At 30.8% G+C, this 21,106-nt stretch overlaps 3 protein-coding genes across 3 annotated transcripts; 1 reads left to right on the top strand and 2 right to left on the bottom strand.

Moving 5' to 3' along the window:
• Nucleotides 1-2,376: 2,376 nt before the first annotated feature.
• Nucleotides 2,377-2,988, bottom strand: LOC111689135 (cuticular protein 47Eg). The gene is made up of 2 exons (XM_023451630.2): nucleotides 2,930-2,988; nucleotides 2,377-2,805 (listed from the first exon to the last, which is right to left on the bottom strand). The coding sequence occupies exons 1-2, from the start codon at nucleotides 2,939-2,941 to the stop codon at nucleotides 2,458-2,460; spliced, it is 360 nt and encodes a 119-aa protein (XP_023307398.1). The 5' UTR covers nucleotides 2,942-2,988; the 3' UTR covers nucleotides 2,377-2,457.
• Nucleotides 2,989-7,104: 4,116 nt separating this feature from the next.
• Nucleotides 7,105-7,676, bottom strand: LOC111689141 (cuticular protein 47Eg-like). Its single transcript, XM_023451636.2, has 2 exons — nucleotides 7,622-7,676; nucleotides 7,105-7,536 (listed from the first exon to the last, which is right to left on the bottom strand). Exons 1-2 carry the CDS (start codon nucleotides 7,631-7,633, stop codon nucleotides 7,189-7,191), a joined length of 360 nt encoding a protein of 119 aa, XP_023307404.2. The 5' UTR covers nucleotides 7,634-7,676; the 3' UTR covers nucleotides 7,105-7,188.
• Nucleotides 7,677-14,533: 6,857 nt separating this feature from the next.
• Nucleotides 14,534-20,783, top strand: LOC111689123 (endocuticle structural glycoprotein ABD-4). The gene is made up of 3 exons (XM_023451627.2): nucleotides 14,534-14,668; nucleotides 17,880-18,071; nucleotides 20,266-20,783. The coding sequence occupies exons 1-3, from the start codon at nucleotides 14,648-14,650 to the stop codon at nucleotides 20,479-20,481; spliced, it is 429 nt and encodes a 142-aa protein (XP_023307395.2). The 5' UTR covers nucleotides 14,534-14,647; the 3' UTR covers nucleotides 20,482-20,783.
• The last annotated feature ends 323 nt before the right edge of the window (nucleotides 20,784-21,106 follow it).

Below are 21,106 nucleotides of genomic sequence, written 5' to 3'. Positions count from 1 at the left end.
GTGCTATATTCGGCTGTGCCAAATCTTATATATCCTTCACCATAGTGTATTTTAAACATATCAGTTTTATAAATTTTTTCCTGACTACATTAATACCAACCAATACACCAACAGACATCTAAACATACATAACGAAAAACACAGAAAAACAAAAACAAAATAAACAACGCAATAAAACCAAACAAAAACGAAATACACAACTCATTGACGCCAACAGCATCCAAACATATAAAACGAAATACACATCTGAAAAACCAAATACATCTACACAGACGTGTATATATTTTTCTAATATACAGTGTTGTTGTTGCTTATTTAACAAAGCATGAAAAAATATGACATTTTTTGATGAAATTTTCAGAGGTTGTCTCGGATTTTTGCTTATATCTCCGATTTTGCTGTCCTCTAAAAACTGATTTCAACAGACAGACAGACGGACATAGCTTAATCAACTCCGCTACCTATAAGGATCCAGAATAGAAATTACAAACGGAATGACAAACTTTTATATACCCTTCTCACGAAGGTGAAGGGTATAAAAATAATTTCTAATATTTTGTTTACAATAGAAAGAAAATTATTGTAAAAAAACAATAAAAACATTTAGTATCCTTTTATTCGATTAATCAAATAATTTGTAATTATCCGAATACTAACCGGCTAACGTAAAACCTCATAAAATTATTGTCAAATAAACCAAATAAGACAAAAACTCGAATAATTGAATATTCTAATGTATATGATCAATATTTCGATGATTTACAATCGGAATGATAAAATTTATATACGGACATCTATTTTGTTAGTGGGTATAAAGAACAAATACCTGCGTAAAACAAAGTATGATTACTGTGTATTATTCATTTATATTACTCATACGCTGCTATGTTCTTTGCGTAAAACACAACAATTGTATACACTATGAGTGTATTATATATTTTATGGTTTATTACAGCTAATTTGGCTGTTAATTAGGAGGAGCAGTAATTTTTTAAATATTTTATACAAGAAAATATTTTCAAAATATTGTTCTTAATAATTTTTAAGGAAATATACGTCCACACTAAAGTTATTATTTAAAGTGAATTTTGAACCTCAAGCCGTTTTAGGCGGAGGTGCTTGTATGGGACTAGAGACAAATGAAGCCTGATCTTTACGAAAATCAGTTGTATTTATACTTTTTTAAGGCTAAGTTGTACCGATTTTAACATAATTATAATTATTTGAAGGGTACAGTTGTACAGGTACCGAATTTAATCATTTTCAGTAGGCTTTGTCGAATGCCAAATTTCAATACATTATCATGAAAATTGCGAACAGTAGAGTGAGCACAAGTTTAAGAATGACAGACGGACAATAAGACATAGCTAAATTGACTCAGGCATTAATTCTGAATCGATTTTTTGGGAGTTATTAACATCAGCATTAACACATACCTAGTATATTAGGCCCAATTTATTGTATATAAGCCCAGGAAAGATCAAAAGTCGGAGATCAAAGGTCACTGAAATATGTTTTTAAGGATGTAATTATAATTTATATACGAAATTCAACTTGTTACATCTTAGTTAAAGACTATTTTCGCATAATATTAGTACTAATCAATAGACTTGGAACAAAAGAAACGTTTGTGTTTATATTAAAAATTGCGACCTGTAGTTTGATTACAAAGACGGACGGACATAGCTTAATCGATTAAGAAAATTATTATGAGCCGATTAATATACTTTACGGTGGGTATATAACCCATATTTCAATTGCTAAAGTGGTGTAGGGTATAATAAAACCATCACACACTGATAGAAAATATTGATTTTAACACAGGCTTGTCATTGGAGGGACGTTCTTATAATTTGATTCCAAATTCATTACAACTGAAGTCTTTCATATGAAGTTATTTTAATGTTGTTTCGAAGTGGTGATAAATGCTATTCTTTTGCAAGTTCTTCATTTTATTTTTGCTGGGCTGTTTCGATTCTACAAGAAATATTTGTAAATTATACAACATTTATTCTCTTGACTAATATACGGATAAAGTCGTGTGTAAAGTATAATAGCTTTAATTTCAACTGTACCTAACTTGGTCCATCAAAAAAATCCTTAAAAATATGTAATTCTAAAAATACTTAATAAATCATTTAGTATTGACTATGGACCATATTAACTTTTGAAGGTATTCCAAGGATCATGTTGTGATTTTTTGAAAAGCTAGTTAACATTCTACGACACCAACAGTAATATGTATCCGATTATAATAACTATGATTATGTAAGAATATTTTACGATTCTCTAAAACACTAACGGCTGGGTTAAAAATATGTCTATGATCTGAGATATTATTGCATTCGACAGTTTTTAAATAAAAGCATTTGCGAGTTTTTTCTTTAACTATTTTTTAACAAAACATTTATTTCAACCATGATTTTTAACAAATAACAAAAGTATTAAGGACTTCGCTTATTGTTCCTTGGAGGGGTGAGCCTTGATGTATTCAATAGCCTTAAGGATGTGTTCTGGGATTGGTGGGGGAGTGGGCAACAAGGGGTTGGCGGCATCAACATGGTAACCGTTTTCATCAGCGGTGTATTGCAAAGAAACTTGTTCGCCTTCGGGGGAGGTGTAAGAGTATTGTCCCTTAACTTCCCAGACATCTTCACCCTTCAATTGACCAGCTTGTTCAGCCTTAATGCTGTTGTCGAATTCATAAGCATATTTGAAGTTGTCAACATTGACTTCAGCATCACTACGGAGTACTTTAGCATCTTCAAAGGCGGCAACAACAGCCAAAACGCAGGCAAATACGACCTAAAAAATCAAACATTTTATAATTAATAATTTGAAATGGCGAACAACGGAAGTGGGTTTTAATAAAAAAAACAAAAAAAAAAAAAAAAAAACATATATCTATGTTTGTATATCGTTAACTTACGAAGAATTTCATGGTGATTTTGTGTGGTTTGTTAAAGTTTTCAAATAAAACTGTTGTCTTTTCAATATTTCACTCTCGATTTTATAGTCAGTTTTTTCTCTTTTTTTTCAAAATTTGATAATAATTTCGATTTGTTTTGTCTAACATTTTATTCAACTCGTTTTTTTCGTACAACTACTATAACGATAAAGTATTTTAATTGTAAGGGACAACAAAAAATCAACCAAAAATTCAAATTTAAAACACAATTATTGAAAAAAAAATCTAGTTTTAAACCAACAAAACATGTTCAAAACACGGGCACTCATTAATTATTTATGCAAATTTATTTAAATAATTATAATATATATGCCAAAAATATACAACAGCAATAATAGAAGACAATAAATTTAATAAAATCGTATAAAAATCTACATAATAGATGTTCATACATTCGATTCGTTCTTTGGTCATAGAAAAAGTTAAACATCTGTGCATCACGATGAACATTTATGGTCATCATGACGTTTTTTTAAGATGTTAACTCTTTGGTTTTAGTGTTTTGTGTTGTTATCAGTAGCTGTTACTGATATTTTAATTATTTTTTAAATACTATTCATATCTGTGGAGTTTTGATTATTGTTGAAAATACATTTAATTATTTGTTAACACATAATTTAGAACAAGTTTATAAACATTTTATAAGTAAGATTTGCATTGATTATTGTTTTGTTATATTTGACTTATAACAAAAAATTAGACTTCTTTTCTTCTTAAAAACCTTTTCTTTATTTTATTACGAAAGCAATGAATGGTTTTATAATTGATTTTAATTGATGGTATTTATTTTATAGATCATGTTTTGTATTTAAATCAAAAAGATATCATATAATTTTTATTTATTTCTTTTGATTATTTGATTTTAATAGTTAATTAGTATTGCAAATAAATATAAGTAATGAATATAAATGTCCATCAAGCTGATTAAGACATTTTGTTTTATATTTTCTCATTAATGTTTAATAATAAAAATAATGAATATTTTTGTTAGTTAACAAAATATTCAAATAATGATCGTTGTGATTGCGATAATTCAGTTAAGTAGATTTCATTTAATTAAATACTCTTTAAACATGGGTCAATTCGAAAATTTAGTATATTAAAATTGATTTTAATGAAATAACTGAAAATTTTGAAATTTTTAAAACTCGCCATATATGGGAGTTATGATCAATAAAGAAAACAATTATGTTCATAGTATCCCAGCAAAATCTTTCATTACCAGGTAGGTATGGGGTTAAAATGCTAAAATTTACATACAGAATATCATTTTAAGTCATTTTTTTAATATGGTGATGTCATTGGAGGCAAGTACTTACCACAATTGCTTACAAGTAATGTAAATCGTGGGAAAAAATTATAAAAAAGTATTTAAAAACCACATTATTAATAAGACGTTATTAGACTCCTTCTGTGTAATCAGGAATATATGTAGAAGTCATTAAAATATATGTTAATAACAAGTCATTAATAAGTTTTTCTTGGAATATTATTTACATTCTTATACCGGCATAAATATCATAGTTTTTGATAATCATACCTTTTAGTCGTTCGTTATGTTAAGTATTTCCGAATCTCAAATGGTAGCTCTATATATTTTCAAGGCATTGATGTGGTTATACAAATTAAAAAATTTGTGTTCAGTTGGTTGAGGTTCCTTCGAGATTCACATAGTGGTTTAATACTCAAAACCATGAGAAAAGAATGTTGCTTTAAGGACTGCTATATTCATGCCATATATATCTTCTCTTTCGTCGGTGCTGTTGCTGTGACAGAGCAACATATGCTGGATTCCTGAACCGTTTGGGTATGTTTTGCTCTTCTCATGGTAGGGCGCCAATATAGGTTGGGAAAATTTGAAGTTGACACTTGGTAGTTGCTTGTCATCACGTAGATAGTTCCTTATAGTCTAAGGATGACACTGATGCAAGATCAGCAAAGTCTCCGCTGCCCTCCAAGAGACTAGTACCGATTTAGTATACCTTTGTACTGTTGCCTTCTCAACGGGATTTATATTGTTTCATACTATGCAACATGTGTTTGATGTCCGTTACTAAACTTGTCTGGGCAACTATTGGGTTTAAATTGACTTTGAAAATTTTAACATCCTTTGTCACATTATCTCGTCATAAGATCCTTATTAATTGGCTGAGTATTTCAGGCTACCAAATACATATCAAGGTGCTGTTGCCGAAAAAACAGGGCCATTTCAGTAGTGTGCTTTTTCCTTGTCAGGGTGTTGTTTTCATGCTGTCTTTCATTATGCGAAGGGACTACTATGGCAAGATATTAGATAGCTCAAGTACTTCAGCAAAGTGCCTGAACCACACATCCATGTACAATGTCATAGTTTTCACCTGAGTTCTTCATAGAAGAATTCAGAGCTGCATGGTGGACCGCTCTCTAGTCTATCCACGTTTGTTGAAAGTTTTCATTAAAAAGAGTGCCATTTTCCCCCATTTCGTCTAGGAATACAGTAATTAAGTATACAAAATATACCTTTTTTAAATAAAAACATCACAGATATAACCCATATGATACAAATCTGCAATCATTTGTTACGGAAAAATTATGCTTTAAAAAAAGTAAGTGTAATTAAACTATTTTTCAAATTTTATAAAAAAAAAATATCTCAATGATTTTGAATAAAATTAAATTTCCCATTTTTGGTACTTTTTTCCCAAAGAAAAAGCTAATATTTTGTTAAAATAAATATTACAGAGTTAGTCCGTATAAGAGGTATATCTAATAAGAATACGATAAAAAATCGAAAAAAATTCTAAATGTGCTAAAAAAAGTACCAAAAATACCGTTTTTCATTTTACAGCCAAAGAGGACTAAATGTTGAAAAGCACTAAACAAGTATTTCATAATTTTGAAAAACGTTTCCAAAATACTTACAAACGTTTTATTATGTTTATCAGTTAATAGGTTATAAAGGTTCCACAACGGTACCAAAATCGCCTTTGTTACACATTTTCACCATTTAAAAGTACGAATTTCGAAAAAGTACCAAACACCCATCTGCTCTTTTTAAAAGTAGAAGTAATTTCTTGTATTACTAATATTGTGTAAGATAATCAAGAAACCCTGTTTTACCTCTTTTTACCCCAAATATACAAATATTCAAAATCCCTACTACTTCAAAAACTCCCCTTGGACATGGGTCAAAATTTCATGATTTAAAGATTAGTCGTTTGGGCTGTGCGATGCTTAATCAGTTAGTGAGTAACTCTACTCTAATTTACGCAATCCATCATTGAAGGACCACTTCAAATAAGATGCTGATGTTCATATTAATCTAATGATCAAATTATAAGTCTACACTCCGATATTCACTCATTAATAAATCTAAAATTGCTAAAATTTCAAAAATATTTAAATATAATTTCTTTTGCCATAGAATTTATTTCAAGTTTTCTCTGAGCAATAGTTGGGATCTGATTCATATTATATAATCACAATCTATAACAATTTGAAAATGAGTTCAGGGGTACTTTCCCATATGTATATTATTTTCATAAACGACCTTCTGTGCAAAACTCCGAATTGTATCTACTCTCTTACCGACGACAGTAATATTCTTATTCATGCAATTATAGGTCAAGCCCATAAGGGTGGTGAAAATAGCTTCGATTTCTTTCAATGTTCTTTTCTAACTCATGATGTTCTGGGCTGGACTTTTTGTTTAAATTCTGTACACATTTTTAAAGTATTAAAAGAAGGATTTAAGTGTTTTCTAAAACTATTTAAGACATACTTTACTCCATCAGATCACCTTGTCAAATCATATATATGGACAAGAGTATCGATGTTTATGTTGTAGCTACTCGTCCGCGTATAGGAGAGAACGAAAGTACTTATCGAGAACTTACAAGTACATAGCTATTAAATTGGAATAGTTTCTTTTGAAATTAGTAAACATGTTTTTTATCAAGATCACACTAATTTGTGATCAATTGGACAGTGGACCGCGCAATACACTATAAGGAAAATTTATTCTTTACGTTTGTATGTGTGAACAAACTTCTTCCGAACTACTCCCTGCCAATTTCGATGTAGAAAGCTTTATACCAAATGTCCGCAAACCCTACTCTCTCTATTCTCCTTCCCACAACAAAGTATATTTCTTTTAATTTTGTGTAACTGTTTTCTTTATATAACATTTATTTCAACCATGATGATTATTAACAAATAAAAAAAAGTCTCAATGTCTTCGCTTATTGATCCTTGGAGGGGTGAGCCTTGATGTATTCAATAGCCTTAAGGATGTGTTCTGGGATTGGTGGGGGAGTGGGCAACAAAGGGTTGGCGGCATCAACATGATAACCGTTTTCATCAGCGGTGTATTGCAAAGATACTTGTTCGCCTTCGGGGGAGGTGTAAGAATATTGTCCCTTAACTTCCCAGACATCTGCACCCTTCAATTGACCAGCTTGTTCAGCCTTAATGCTGTTGTCGAATTCATAAGCATATTTGAAGTTGTCAACATTGACTTCAGCATCACTACGGAGTACTTTAGCATCTTCAAAGGCGGCAACAACAGCCAAAACGCAGGCAAATACGACCTAAAAATCAAACATTATATAATTAATAATTTAAAATGACAAACAACGGAAGTGCGTTTTAATTTGAAATATATCGTTAACTTACGAAGAATTTCATGGTGATTTTGTGTGGTTTGTTAAATATTTAAAATATAACTGTTGTCGTTTTAATATTTTACTCTCGATTTTATAGTCTGTTCTTATTTCAAAATATGATAATAATTTTCATTTCTTTTGTTTCACAACTCGTTTTGCCAATTTAGTACATACGCACATAGTTAAAAAAAAGTTAATTTTGCTCAATTTTTGATTTTTGTATTTTCGAACTAAATGATTATGTATGTATATTTTCAGAAGGTGCAATTAATTCTATTTAATCAAGTTTTAGTGAGTTATTGATCAAATTTTAGACGTGTTGTTTGATTACAAGATGGACAGGCCAATATAGTAGCTATTATTCTCGCTATAGTGGAGAGAAGAAAGAAATCTGTAGATAAGTATCTCTGATGAGGAATATCATCAATGTATATAATGAATATTTTATAAACATTTATTCTTCAGAACAAAATTCAGAGACATGAAGAAATAGGTTACTGTGATAAATAATAGAGATATTTTAAGGATCTTAAGTAGGTAAATTCTTTTTTTTATGAAGTTAGGAGCATATATACTACACTAGCTATACCCTAACTCGCTACCCTAAAAGCATAAAAAAACACACTAAATAATTTTGAAGATTTTAACTGTAATAGTTTTCCAGATTTATGATTAGTTACAATACGCTAATTTGTCCGGATGTTTATTAAGATTTTAATGTAATCGATAAAAAATTTTTTTTAAATATTATAGTTTCTCATATAAACGAAATTTTGTATTTAATTCATAAAGAAAGTGCCAAGACCCCTTTGAAAGTCCGACCGTTATTCTCCGATCGTAATTCTGAATGTCAAAGTTCTTCATGTAGAATTTGAAGATTCTAGCTCGATAAGATATTCGATATTTTTCTGAATAATTCATATGAGGACACACAGTCCGCCCTTTTTTCTATAAAATGTTCAGATATATAATAAAGTTCTACTTGCAAAATTTGAAGAATAATTTTCTATTAGTTTCCCAGATAAACGAAATTTTGTGACGCAAAGCCGCCCCCCTCTGATAGTATTCCGCTCCTTTTTCTCCAAAATGTTCAGATGAATATTGAAGATCTTGGTGCAAAATTCGAAGAATTTAGTTTAATTAGTTTCCCAGATAAAGGATTTTTTTATTTTATTAATATGGGTAGAGCCGCTCTCCTCATGGGAGTCTGTCAATTTATTTCTAAAAATGTTTACATGGATGTTAAAGTTACTCGTGCAAATGTTTAAGTTTCTAACTGTAATAGTTTCCAAGATTAACGAATTTTTTGTATTTCATTTATATTGTAGGTACCACGTTTCCAATTTTTGTCCTAAATAATTATATTGACATTAAAGTCGCTCCGACAAAATTTGAGGACTCTAACTCTTATATTATCTCAAATATACGGATTTAATATTTTCTTAATTGGACGTGGCACGCCCACTTGAAATTTCAAACAGTTCTTCAAAAAGTACATTTTAAAAAAGTTTAAAATTTTTGGATATAATTAAGGCTTAGAAAACGAGATCCAAATAGCACACCATTTAATGTAACTAAATCTACCAATTTGTAAAATTTTATCAAAATTGGCTCAAAATTAAAAAAATGATAATTCCCATTTCTACGCAACTTTTGGTACTATTTTACCCCTTTAACGTCTGAATTTCCCCAAAGTACCAAACTTCGTACTTTTCCAATAAGGTACGAATGTGATCTAAACTTTATTTCTATGTTAAAAAGGTTCAAAAAAGTACCAAAATACAGTTTTTACCGATTTACTCCTAAAAAGAACAGAATTTCGAAAAAGTAACAGATACCTATCCGCTTATTTTTTGGATTAACAACGATAAGTGTAACTTTTTTGTAGTATCTCTTTTAGGTTAGGAGATATGAGGTTACCGAATTTACTCGTTTTTACCCTTTTTACCCGCTGTGGGATTATCATTTGGTCAGTAACGCAACTCTTTTATATATATATATATATATATATATATAGATCAATGTTGCCCAAAATCTAGATTCCCTACCACGCGAGATAGGACAAAAATATTCTGCTGACGTTGCGTTGACTCACCTACACTATAAGCTTACTTGTGTATTTTCTTATTTGAACATGTGTTAGTTTGAGAATGCCGTATTTATGTAGGTGAATGAGCGAGCACAGCTAATAGTTTTTTATATATGAACTTTATTGCACGCTGTCTGTCAAAATCCATAATATCAATTTGACAGTTAGAATATACTTTTTAGTTTGCCGTCATTTTATTAGTACAGTTTTATTTTGTTCTCTGCTGCTTTACCAATACAAATGAATTTGTAACAGTGTGTGGATGGGCAACACTGATATAGATAGATTTTTAGATTAGGTTAGGTTGATAGAAGGATGTATGCTACATCAAATCCGAATAAATACACCTAAGTCACTATGATTGCTGAATTATTATTTTTCATTGTTCAGAAACTTAGTTTCCTGGACGGAATTCCCAAGAATTTTCCTATCAATGGCAAAGAAATAGCTCTAGAGTTTCGCTGTACTCTCCAAATGCTCTACATTCTAAGATACTTGGTTCTAATTTCCACAAATACCTGACAGTGACAAAGAAAGAGCTCTAGAGTTTCGCTGTACTCTCCACATGCTCTACATTTGTCTGAATCCGCACATCTAATTATGATGTGCTTGTAATCCTGTGTGTCCAGACAAAATAAGTACTATCATACTAACCTCAGATTTCCTCATTTAGAGAGGATATCTCGTCTTGTTCTCATTAGATTTAGCCCATATCGTTATAACCCCGTATTTACTCTCCCCCATTGTTTTAATTTAGCTTTAGTTGCATCGAATGGTTTAACATTTTACAAGTTAACTACATCGAGCTCCCTTCATTTTAAAGCAATTACATTATCAACTTCTCCTTAGTGATCTGGTACCCATAAGATGTGAACCTTACTTCAGGAAGAATATTCACTTAAAGTGAATATTCTTCCTTGACCAAGACATTCTACATGTTATGCGAATTGTACCTTGCCTCATTTATAAATACTTAAGCTGTTTATTTTAGAATAAAAATGTGGACATTTAAATGAAATTTTGATGAGGGCTTTTCGTAGGGGCTAGGGTAATATGAGAACCTATTATTATGGAATTCGTGAGGGTCATTAAGTCTAGTATAGAACTCGGCTTTTGCAGCTATTAGTCGAGTTATGAGTATATTAAACATAGCTATGAACTTAAAAGCCCTATTCGGCGGGTTCAGTTGTATGGGGGCTAGGTGAAATAATAGGCCGATGTAAACCATTTTCAAAAGAGGATCATGTACCAAATTTCATTGAATTATCTTCAAAATATCGACTTTTAGTTTGATTACAAAGTTTATATAGACGGACAGACAGACGGACGGACATAGCTAAATCGACTCAAAATGATTCTGAGCCGATTGGTATACTTTAAGGTCAATATTATTGTGCGTTACAAACATCAGCACAAACCCAACATACCCTCCCCACTAAAGTGGTGTAGGGTATAAAAATGAAATGTCAAAATCTGCTGATATGTTTCAATGGGCGGAATATCTACCAACGTCTTCAGAGCCTTGTAGCATGTCTAGACTCTAGAGAAGTTTATCATATTATTGATGCCTAAGCTAGAATTGGTCTTATCACATTTTTTTATGTATTCTTTTATTACTCATCACTCCCAAATATATTATTATCAATTGATTATTTTTTTTTTTTTTTTCATTTATAAAAAATATTTATTTCAATATTAAAATAATTGCGTTATGTGAAAAGCTTTTTTCATTTCAAAAAGAGCTGCAATATAATAATGTATTTAAAGGTCAGTGGTATCATCATTGGAAGAATTACATAGTTTTATTTCTACTCAAATAATATTTATGTTTGTTGCCAGTATTTTCTCACATATTACAGACCAGAGTAAGACACACCACACCAACTTAGCAAACGCCGCGACTATCATTTAGTAAACATGAATAAAAACAACTATTAAATATCTGACAAATTGATGTCCGATATTGTACATATACTAAAAGATGATGATGTTGAAATAAAAATAACGTTTATGATTTTCCATAAAGCTGTTCACAGACAGAAGACATTCTTGGACAGAATCATGCATTAAGTTGACTTTAATCGTAAACGCAAGCTTTTTTTGGTTAAAACCTATTACAATTTTGATGTTGGATTTATTTTACATTAATGTTTAGTTCTAAAACTAAAGAAACATTTAAATTTTTAAATTTAAAAACATAAAAATACATTTGCACACTACGAATAAGATTTAAATTTAAATATATTAAATTTAGAAAATAAAAAACGGAAATTTTCACTAGAGATTATGTTTTGACCATTTTAATATAAAAAAGAATTCGGCTTAAGAATGCTTGTGGCATATCTACTTCCGGTTCTAATTTGCTTTCACACAGACAGTGTATAATCTGAAACCTTAGTAAATGCATGAATGATCTGAGTATTGCCATCTGTCTTTCTGAAAACATATTAGAACCGGAAGTGATGATGCTACAAACATAGTCCTTTAAGCAGAATTATTATATTAGAATTATCAAAACCGATAATTCTAATATCGGTTTGGTTCTAAGTAGTAATAATTTCAGATATATTTATATACTTTTGTAGGTATACGAATGACAAAAATTTGGCAATTTTAACAAGTTTTTAAATAATATTTGCTTAATAAAAAATTTCTTAATTAATTTATTTAAATTCCTTATATTAATTTTTTTATGTAAATGACTCACACAATTTTCTACAGCAACTAACTTTAAAGTTATTATAAAATATCAACTAGCTTATAAATCACCGCAAAGTGAAGAGTTGAAAAATGCAGACTGGTCGTACGTTCTTCGGATTAACCCGTAGCGTAGATGATAAATTAACAAAAAATAAAAGAATTAGTTTTTAATAAAGAATATTTTATATTATTACAAATCAATTGATCTATGAATGTAATGTATACATTAGGCTGGTCCTTAATAGAAAAATAGATTTACTTTTTAGGGATTCAATTTTATTTATCGACTGATAAGCTTTCTTAAAATGTTGGTATACCAAACAAAGCAACATGTTAATATAAAAGGACGATTGGTGAAAACCGAATTAAACGAAGTTGTCCACCACATAAGTAAATCCTTTGATAGTAAACTTGCTATACTGGCAGTATGCATAGACTTCGAAGGCGCCCTCAATAACGTTCAAAGTGACCACTTTTATGTTGACTGGGTGCTCCATAACTGGATCAACTGCATACTAAGAACAATTTACGATAAAACTGTCAAAAAAAAGGTATTTCGCGGTGCACCACAGGGTAGCATTTTGTCATCTGAATGAACTTAAACCCGTTCAATGTGCTATATATAGACGAGCTGAGGAGGCTCTGAATATGGCCTTAAACTAGACTCTACCTTGAGGCCTCAATTTTAACCGGGCAAAGACAGAAATCTGCCTTTTTGCAAGAAAGACAAAAATGTCTAAGTACCATCCTATTTCTTGGGCAAGAAGATAACGGATAGTGTTAAGTAATTTAGTGTAATCCTTGACCTTGAAATTTTTTCAGATATTCCACTAATTTTAAAATATTTATGATATGATTCGGCACTTTCAACCGAACGGCTCATATCTTCAGGCGATATAAAGCTATACACCATCATCGGGCATGCCTGATCGCATACCAGATACAAAATAAATCGAAAACTTTGAAACAATAAGGAAAATTCTTGTAGGAATACATTGCTACGCGGATGGCTCTAAATCAGCACACAAAATGTGTTAAAAGATCGTGACGGAAATAAAGTTGAAAAGTTAGGTGAGAGAATACCAGTTGGCCTCTTGGAATAATGAAACTGCAAAACTTGAAATCTTCTTCAAATTTCGTAACAAAATTGGACGTGCAGATTCTGACGAATGTAAGGAGGTCTCACCAAGTTCGAAGAGAAATAGTGATTAATACTTTATAAAATGCGATCAGAGGTGGTCGCTAATGCAGCAACAATCAATTGAGTTATTGAACCAAAGTAGAGGAGCTATATGTGATTATACTAGGTCGTCGTCAACTTAAGGGAAAAAAATAACATTAAGGTTATAGCTAAGATCATGCGGACGATATTTGGCAAACTGCTTATATGTAACAATGCTACAGCTGTGAAAGGAAATACTACGAATTATATGTGAACTCACACTCACTAGTGAGATCCTCCTTAAACCATATGAATATTTTAATTGTATAAAGTTGTAGTTAAGTAGTATTTTGTGGGATTACAGTTAACTCAAATATTCGGATATATTTGTAGATTGTTCATTTCAAATGCCTATGATCAGTAATGATCAACGGGCTTTAATTATTGATTTCTCTTAAATGCTGTATTCGTAATTTTGGACAGGTCTAATATAAATGACGTATGTTGGTTACAGAAACACAAAACTAGTCATTTACAACAATACTACATCCATCCATTCATTCATGCATACATTCAATATCACTTGAGGTGAATTTAAAACTACACCCACTTTTGTTTTGTCATCATCCAAATAAAATTTACACTGCAGTTGGTAACAAAAACAAAAAAACACAACAAATGAAGATGAAGTTAAACTGCCTGGCCGGCTGACAGTCTCGATTTGAGTTGCATTAACTGTTTCTTTGAATTAAACTTTTGTTTGTGGTTTACCTATAGCTCGAGCGCGAGTAGGTAAAGTTCAAGAGAATCTCAGTATTTATTGCCACTATTATTTCGTACATACATACATCTGTATGTGTATGCAAAACTAAAAAAAAGAAGCAAATTCTCAAATTTTTGCAATTAGTGGCAGATGCAGATAGTTTTGTTGCATTTTAGTATAAATATTCCTGATCAATAGTCACAACTTCATAGTCTTTAAAATTACATTAAGCCAGTGTTACCTTAAGTCGCTTCTAAGGTGGTAAACGATCGGGATTTCAGTTTGTTATTATTTTCAATATAAAAAAATTAAAGGATATTTAATGTTTATAATGAACAATTTTGTAAGTGTGCTATGTTTGGTGAAAAAATTGAGAAAAGTCCTTTTGTAAAGTTAGAAAAAACTGCTATATTCAAATTATTATAAAAAAAATAAGGAAAGTGATAAACGTGTACGAAATTGTATATGAAGGACTTGTTAGTTATGAATAAAAATATAATTAAAACTGCAATATGGAAAACTCATTATAAAATAAAAATTTTTAAAAAATAATAAAGTAAATGTGGTATATTTTGTCTACTTGCAACTTATAACACTTTGTAAAGCAACATATTCACTGTCTGATTCCTCATCAGAGTTTATTTATGTGAATCTTGGAATAGGAAGCTTATATCCTACTCGTCTCTATAATGTAAACTCTATTATGCGTTTATATTTGTAAAGAATTATTTGTCCTAAAAGTTTAAAAAAGTCTCTTCATCAATTTAAGCCTTTTGTGTCTCGAAGTTTCTGTCCATTTATATCTTGTATTCAAAATATAGGTTGCATTCAAGCCGGAATAAATTTTAATATACTTTGATCCATACTGGCACTTACTACGAATATCTCTATAACAATTATATGCTTATAATCCTATTCTCAAGTATTTCAGTATCAATGATGTTTAGAAAAGTACCCAATAACATCAATCTGTCTACAAACTCAAAAATCAAAAATCTCATGAAAATACTGTCGTAATATAATATTTTTAATATCATTTGTCGCATACAAGACTATAAAAAGATGCGTTCAATTCTTTCGCAGACCCCATAAACATTTGCCAAAGATCAGAAGTTGTTTACGGACCACATGTCTAATCCTTACGAAATAGTTTTAAAAGCCGTTAATAGTAAATGTGAACCAGTAGTTACTTCAAACAAACGCTAAAATTCTCATGATTTTTTCAAGAAGTTCCTTAGACTACCTTCAACATTTACCTATTTCACTTCTGAACAACACCGGTAAAATACTATTAAAACAGATTACTTTAGAATCTGCATGGTCTATAAATAAGAAAAATACTCTGACGTTAGTGTGATCGCAATAGTAGACCGTACATTCATTCCTGTAAATCTCACCTAACTTTACCCGAAATATTTTACTATATATAAAAAAGTAAGAAGTTATAGTCGAGCGAGGCCGACCATATATTACACTACACCTGTATACGAATAAAATGTGATTTTAGTTTAGATACTAAAGCATTTATGATATAAGCATAATTGGGACGAACGACGAATTTTATGGAACGAATTTTCGTCTATAGAACACAATAAAGTATATGAAAATATGTACAATCAGTGCATATGACGAAATTCGTCCTACGTAACGAACTGTGCGATAGTTTTATTTCTACTTCTTACGCAGACGAACGATGAATTAATTGGGGAAATTGTGTTAAGACCAATTCCAGTAGCCGGAATTTTCTGAAATTTGGCGTTTTTGAGTACAGCTAATGACAATACAGTATTATGTTCGAATATTCGAAATTATGTTCGAAAATTCGAAATTATGTTTATAATTTTTTTTTTTGCTCTTAAAATAATCTCTGGGTCATAAAAACTAAAAATAAAATTTTCGAAAATTCGAAATATTTAAAATTATGTTCGAAAATTCGAAGTAATGTAAAACAAACATTTTGAAGCTGTTAAAAAATCTTAAAATTGGAGATATTCACAAAAATATAATTTTAGTTCTATTCGAGGCCAATATCTTACATTTTCTAATTTCAAAATTATGTTCGAATAAATTTTAAAGCTGTTAAAATTATATCAAAATCGTGGAGATTCACAAAAATATACTTTTTCCTTTTACTCACTTTTTCCAATTTCTAACAAACAAATTTTGAAACGAATTCGCAGTACGAATAATTTGATTGTGTTTCATTCGACGAATTTACGCAACGAATTGTTGTCGACTAGTTCGCCGTGCTATACGAAATTCGTCGTTCGTCCCAATTGTGCGTATACCATTAAGTTAAATTGTACCCTGCCTCAGAATTACTTAAGCCATTTATTGCTTAATAAAACTGTAGATATTTAAGTAAAATTTTGATGGGGGCTTTTTAGAGTGTCATCAAGGCTAGTATAAACCTTGGTTTTGCAGCTTTTTGTCGAGATTGTCGGGTTCAGTTGTATGGGGCCTAGGTGAAATAATGAACCGATGTCAATTTCAATAGGCTTCGTCTACGGTACTATAAAAGATCATGAGCCAAATTTCATTGAATTATTTCCAAAATTGTGACCTGTAGTTTTATTACAAGGTTTACATGGACGGACGAACAGACAGGCGGAGGAACGGACAGAAAAACGGGCGGACAAAGCTAAATCGACTCAGAAAATGAAACAGAAACATCAGCACAAGCTCAACATATCCTAACCAGTAAAGTGGTGTAGGGTATAACTATCAAAGTAGATTTATTTTGTGCGTCGTAGATCCGACTTTTATCAACTATGTACAAAATATTCCTTATATTACTGTAAATTTAACTGTCCTGTCAATCTCTTCTTACTTGGTTTAAAATATTTTATTTTCTTCTTTATTATTTACATTGCGAAAAAGAGGTCTACAGACTAAAGTGAGGTCAAAATGAAAGATCATATCACTAAGACCAATATCGGACTAAAATGCTGTTAAATATTAAGGAATTACGTCTAAAGTTTCTGAATTCCGTATTGCCTTTATATCTTCATGATTCGTATTTTTACTATTCTCACTACTCGCATTCTTTAATTCCTAATTGGTGTTGTTGCCGGTAGTCGTATGTCTCGAAACATATATAAGTATATCCAAAAGAGTGTCCCGAGGAACAGTTTTATGGGAATCTTGTGTAAAAATACTTAGCTCCCTTTTAGAGATTGAAAATCTTGATCCCTGTGCAATATATTAGTTTTTGTTCATAATATTTTCGAACAATTTTTGTTTGAAGATCTTTGGTCCCAATGGGTATCCCATGTATTCGAACATTTTGAATCGCTGTTAGAGAATAACTCGTCGTCTGGGAAGTATTCATAGAAGAATGTAGTTTACAAAATATTCTAATATCCTATTAACCTGGGACTTGTTTGCAGTGGGGACCCACGGTTTTATCATTTTGCCTGGTCGTGTGGGCTAATAATGCGATCACGTTTCGCATAAGATAAGAAATATTTATTGTTGAAAATAAACCAAAATCAATTAGGTCAGTAGCCAAAACTAGTTTAATGTAAATTTTTATTTTTTATTATTATTTATAGTTTTACTTAACAATTGCTATAATATTGGGCTTTGCTTCCGCTCGTCCACAAGGTGATCCTATACCTATTCTAAGGCAAGAACAAGAAGTCAATTTTGATGGATCGTATAAATATTCGTATGAAACTGGTAATGGTATAACGGCTGAAGAAGAAGGCTACCTTAAAAATCCCGGAAGCGATGCAGAAGCTCAGGTATTTCTTTTTTATTTTTTGGATCAAAAATCAAGATAAGCATAAATAAGAAAGAAGCGTTTTTAACCAAATAAATAAAACTTTCAAACCTTACAAAACTTTGCACAATATTTTATGAATGAATAAAATTTATACAAAGAAACGTACAATGTGCACAATCACAAATTGTAGATGACATTTAACAAGAATAAATAAAATTGTACTTTTAAATTAGCCAAAAGCAAAAAAGTACAACAAATTTTCATGCTAAAGATCGATTGCGATTTAACGTTATCATGTTAGAGCCTCATTAGGTGGTTAAAGTATTTGTTTACAAATACTTGCACTATTACTTGTAATACAAAAAAAATAGTTTGAAAATGTAATCCTATTAACCATTTATGGTGTGTAAGTTAAATTGTTCTTCTTTTTGCTTTAAAAGTACATTTGAAAACCGCCTAAGTCAACATAAGATCGGATTGAGTTACTTATGTATTACACCATGTTCTACTCTACATTACTCGTGTGAAAAGATATCCAAATATCCGCCGAACATTTTATTCAATTCAATTTTGAAAAAAATTATATATCTCGAAATTATGATATCCGAATTAAGTTGTTATTACCTTTGACTAAAGATATATAAATTAGTTAGGAAGCTATATAAATCAAATTCAAATCAAATTAAATCTTAATTATAGATCATATAATTATATCGTACCTACGAATACTTATGACAAAAAAAAAGAGTGGAATAGCAATAGGCGCGTGGTACCTTCCATATGTAGTAAATAAAAAATTCGTCAATCTAGGAAACTCTTAGATCTAAAATCCTCAAACTCGGGAGTAGTCGGTAACGTAAGAGTGAATGTAATAGCTTTAAAGGGAAGGGAGCTCGAGGCAGTTAACCTGGCAAACGCAAAACCATTCGATACAACAAAAACTGAACTAAAAATATGAGTGAGAGAATCCCACGTACGTATTCTGAGTGAATACACAGTATTACGAGCACATTTATGCGAAATTGGACGTGAGGATTCAAACGTATGTAGAGCATGCGGAGAGGACAGTGAAACTCTGGAGCACTTTCTTTGCCACTGTCAGGCAGTGATGACTGCCTTGGAAGTGATATTATTCCCGAAATAACATTCCTGACTAACACTGATTGGAAGATTCTTAGGAATTACGTTCAGGATACTGAGTTTCTGAACACTATAAAATAATTCATTTAATTCTCTCTTTTTCATGATAAGGAGCGCACAACAGGCCCGATTGCCCCATGTAATATACATCCTCCTATCAATCTAACATAAACTTAAGAACTTTGACAGTCATTTGAACATTTGGGTAATAAGTTAGCTGACTAGCAATAGAAGGCGTAGCACCTCCCAATTGAATTAAATGTAAATTTCCATTTATCTAAAAACTATTAGAACTAGAATCTTAAAATTAACATAAATGTAAACATTTGGAAATAAAATGTGCGGATATTCATTTGCGCTAACAACTCTGCGCTAACAACTCTGGCATGTGAATATTTTAATCTAGAATACTAAAATTTTCATGAAGAATTTTCTTGTGAACATCAGATTAATAAGGGTACCTCCCATATGCAAACAAAAATCGTATAACAGGGGAAATAATAAAATAGAATCTTAAACAATCGTTACGAGCTGTTTTTAGGGTAGCAAAGCACACTGGGTATATGCAGTTTTATAAGGCATCTTGTAAAATTTATTTTCTTTAGTTAACAAAAATTACAAATATTTCGAAATACTTAAAAGTAAAACACAAATAAAATGCTTTATTAAGTATTTAAATAATAACCGACACTTTTAACAAACTCACAATTAAAGGGTAACATACGGTCGTCCACGGCCGACTATACATTTATACTTATTTCATTTATTTTCTACTATCTGTTCTAAAATCGACTTAGAATCTCTTCCTAACATCCTAGATTAGGGTTTGACATTTCGATGAGATTCATTACGCAGTTTTCAACTGACCTAAGAACTAATTGAATAAAACTCATTTAGTTTTAGACAATGAGGATTTAGCTCTATGAAAATCGTTTCACCAATGCCACAGCGAGATGTCGCCGCATACAGATTCTTAAACTACTTTTGACATTTTACCCAAACATTCATGTACACAAAAACAACTTGTATTAATGTAAATCATGTTTTTCTTTTTCATTCATTCACTTATTTAGTTTGCTGGAGGCTTTTTCTCCTATACATCACCTGAAGGTATACCCATACGAATCACTTATGCTGCCGATGAAAATGGTTTTGTTCCACAGGGTGATCATTTACCCACACCACCTCCAATTCCACCAGCAATTCAAAAGGCTTTAGATTATTTGGCAACAGCACCACCTCCAAGAGATCAACCCTCATCGCCCAACAACAACTTTAGAAGAGGTTAAATGTTTGTGATTGGATGTTTCTATGTTTTTACTGTCATGTGTTTCCAATATTTTTTGTGTTCTATTTTGTAAATACGACTAGTTTGAAAATGTTGGACTTTTAATGTCTAAAATGTCGTACGTATGCTGTCTCATAATGTCTCTGTCAATTTAATTGTTTATTTTATGTAGATATAAGCTTTTCTTTGTTAAAAAATGTATCTTATATACTTAGTCTAATGTATGTTAGTAACTTACATACATATACATACACACTTTTTGTATATATTTATGAATAAAGTTTACATAACTTTAAAAAAAAATTTTATACATTTATTTATTAAAGTATAAAGTTTTATTTACATATACATATGTAAGAGCTCACTTTACTTTTACAAAATGTAAAGAAAGTCACCACTAGACTGCTTATAAGTAATCGATGTTTGAAATTGTCATTGAAAATTAAGTGATTGAGTAAGTAAAATTTATTAGTTTGGATATTTCGCATCCTATTAAAAGAATTAAAAGAATGAAAAATTGATACCTAAACAGTGCCGGCCATGAGTATAGCGCATTTGGAATCGGTTCGATCGAGAAATTATGCTGGGAACTGCAAACATGTCTATCCCGCTCGCTTCCAAGCAGC

Source organism: Lucilia cuprina, chromosome 6 (genome assembly GCF_022045245.1).
Source record: "Lucilia cuprina isolate Lc7/37 chromosome 6, ASM2204524v1, whole genome shotgun sequence".
In the NCBI taxonomy this organism is placed as follows: Eukaryota; Metazoa; Arthropoda; class Insecta; order Diptera; family Calliphoridae; genus Lucilia; species Lucilia cuprina.
The sequence above is the reverse complement of the archived record's forward strand: the minus strand, read 5'-3'. Positions and strand labels throughout refer to the sequence as shown.

Coding starts and splice junctions, on each gene's coding strand:
- LOC111689123 (XM_023451627.2), top strand. CDS start 14,648: ATGTTTATAATGAACAATTTT. Junction 14,669..17,879: donor TGTTTATAATGAACAATTTT/GTAAGTGTGCTA, acceptor TATTATTTATAG/TTTTACTTAACAATTGCTAT. Junction 18,072..20,265: donor GAAGCGATGCAGAAGCTCAG/GTATTTCTTTTT, acceptor TCACTTATTTAG/TTTGCTGGAGGCTTTTTCTC.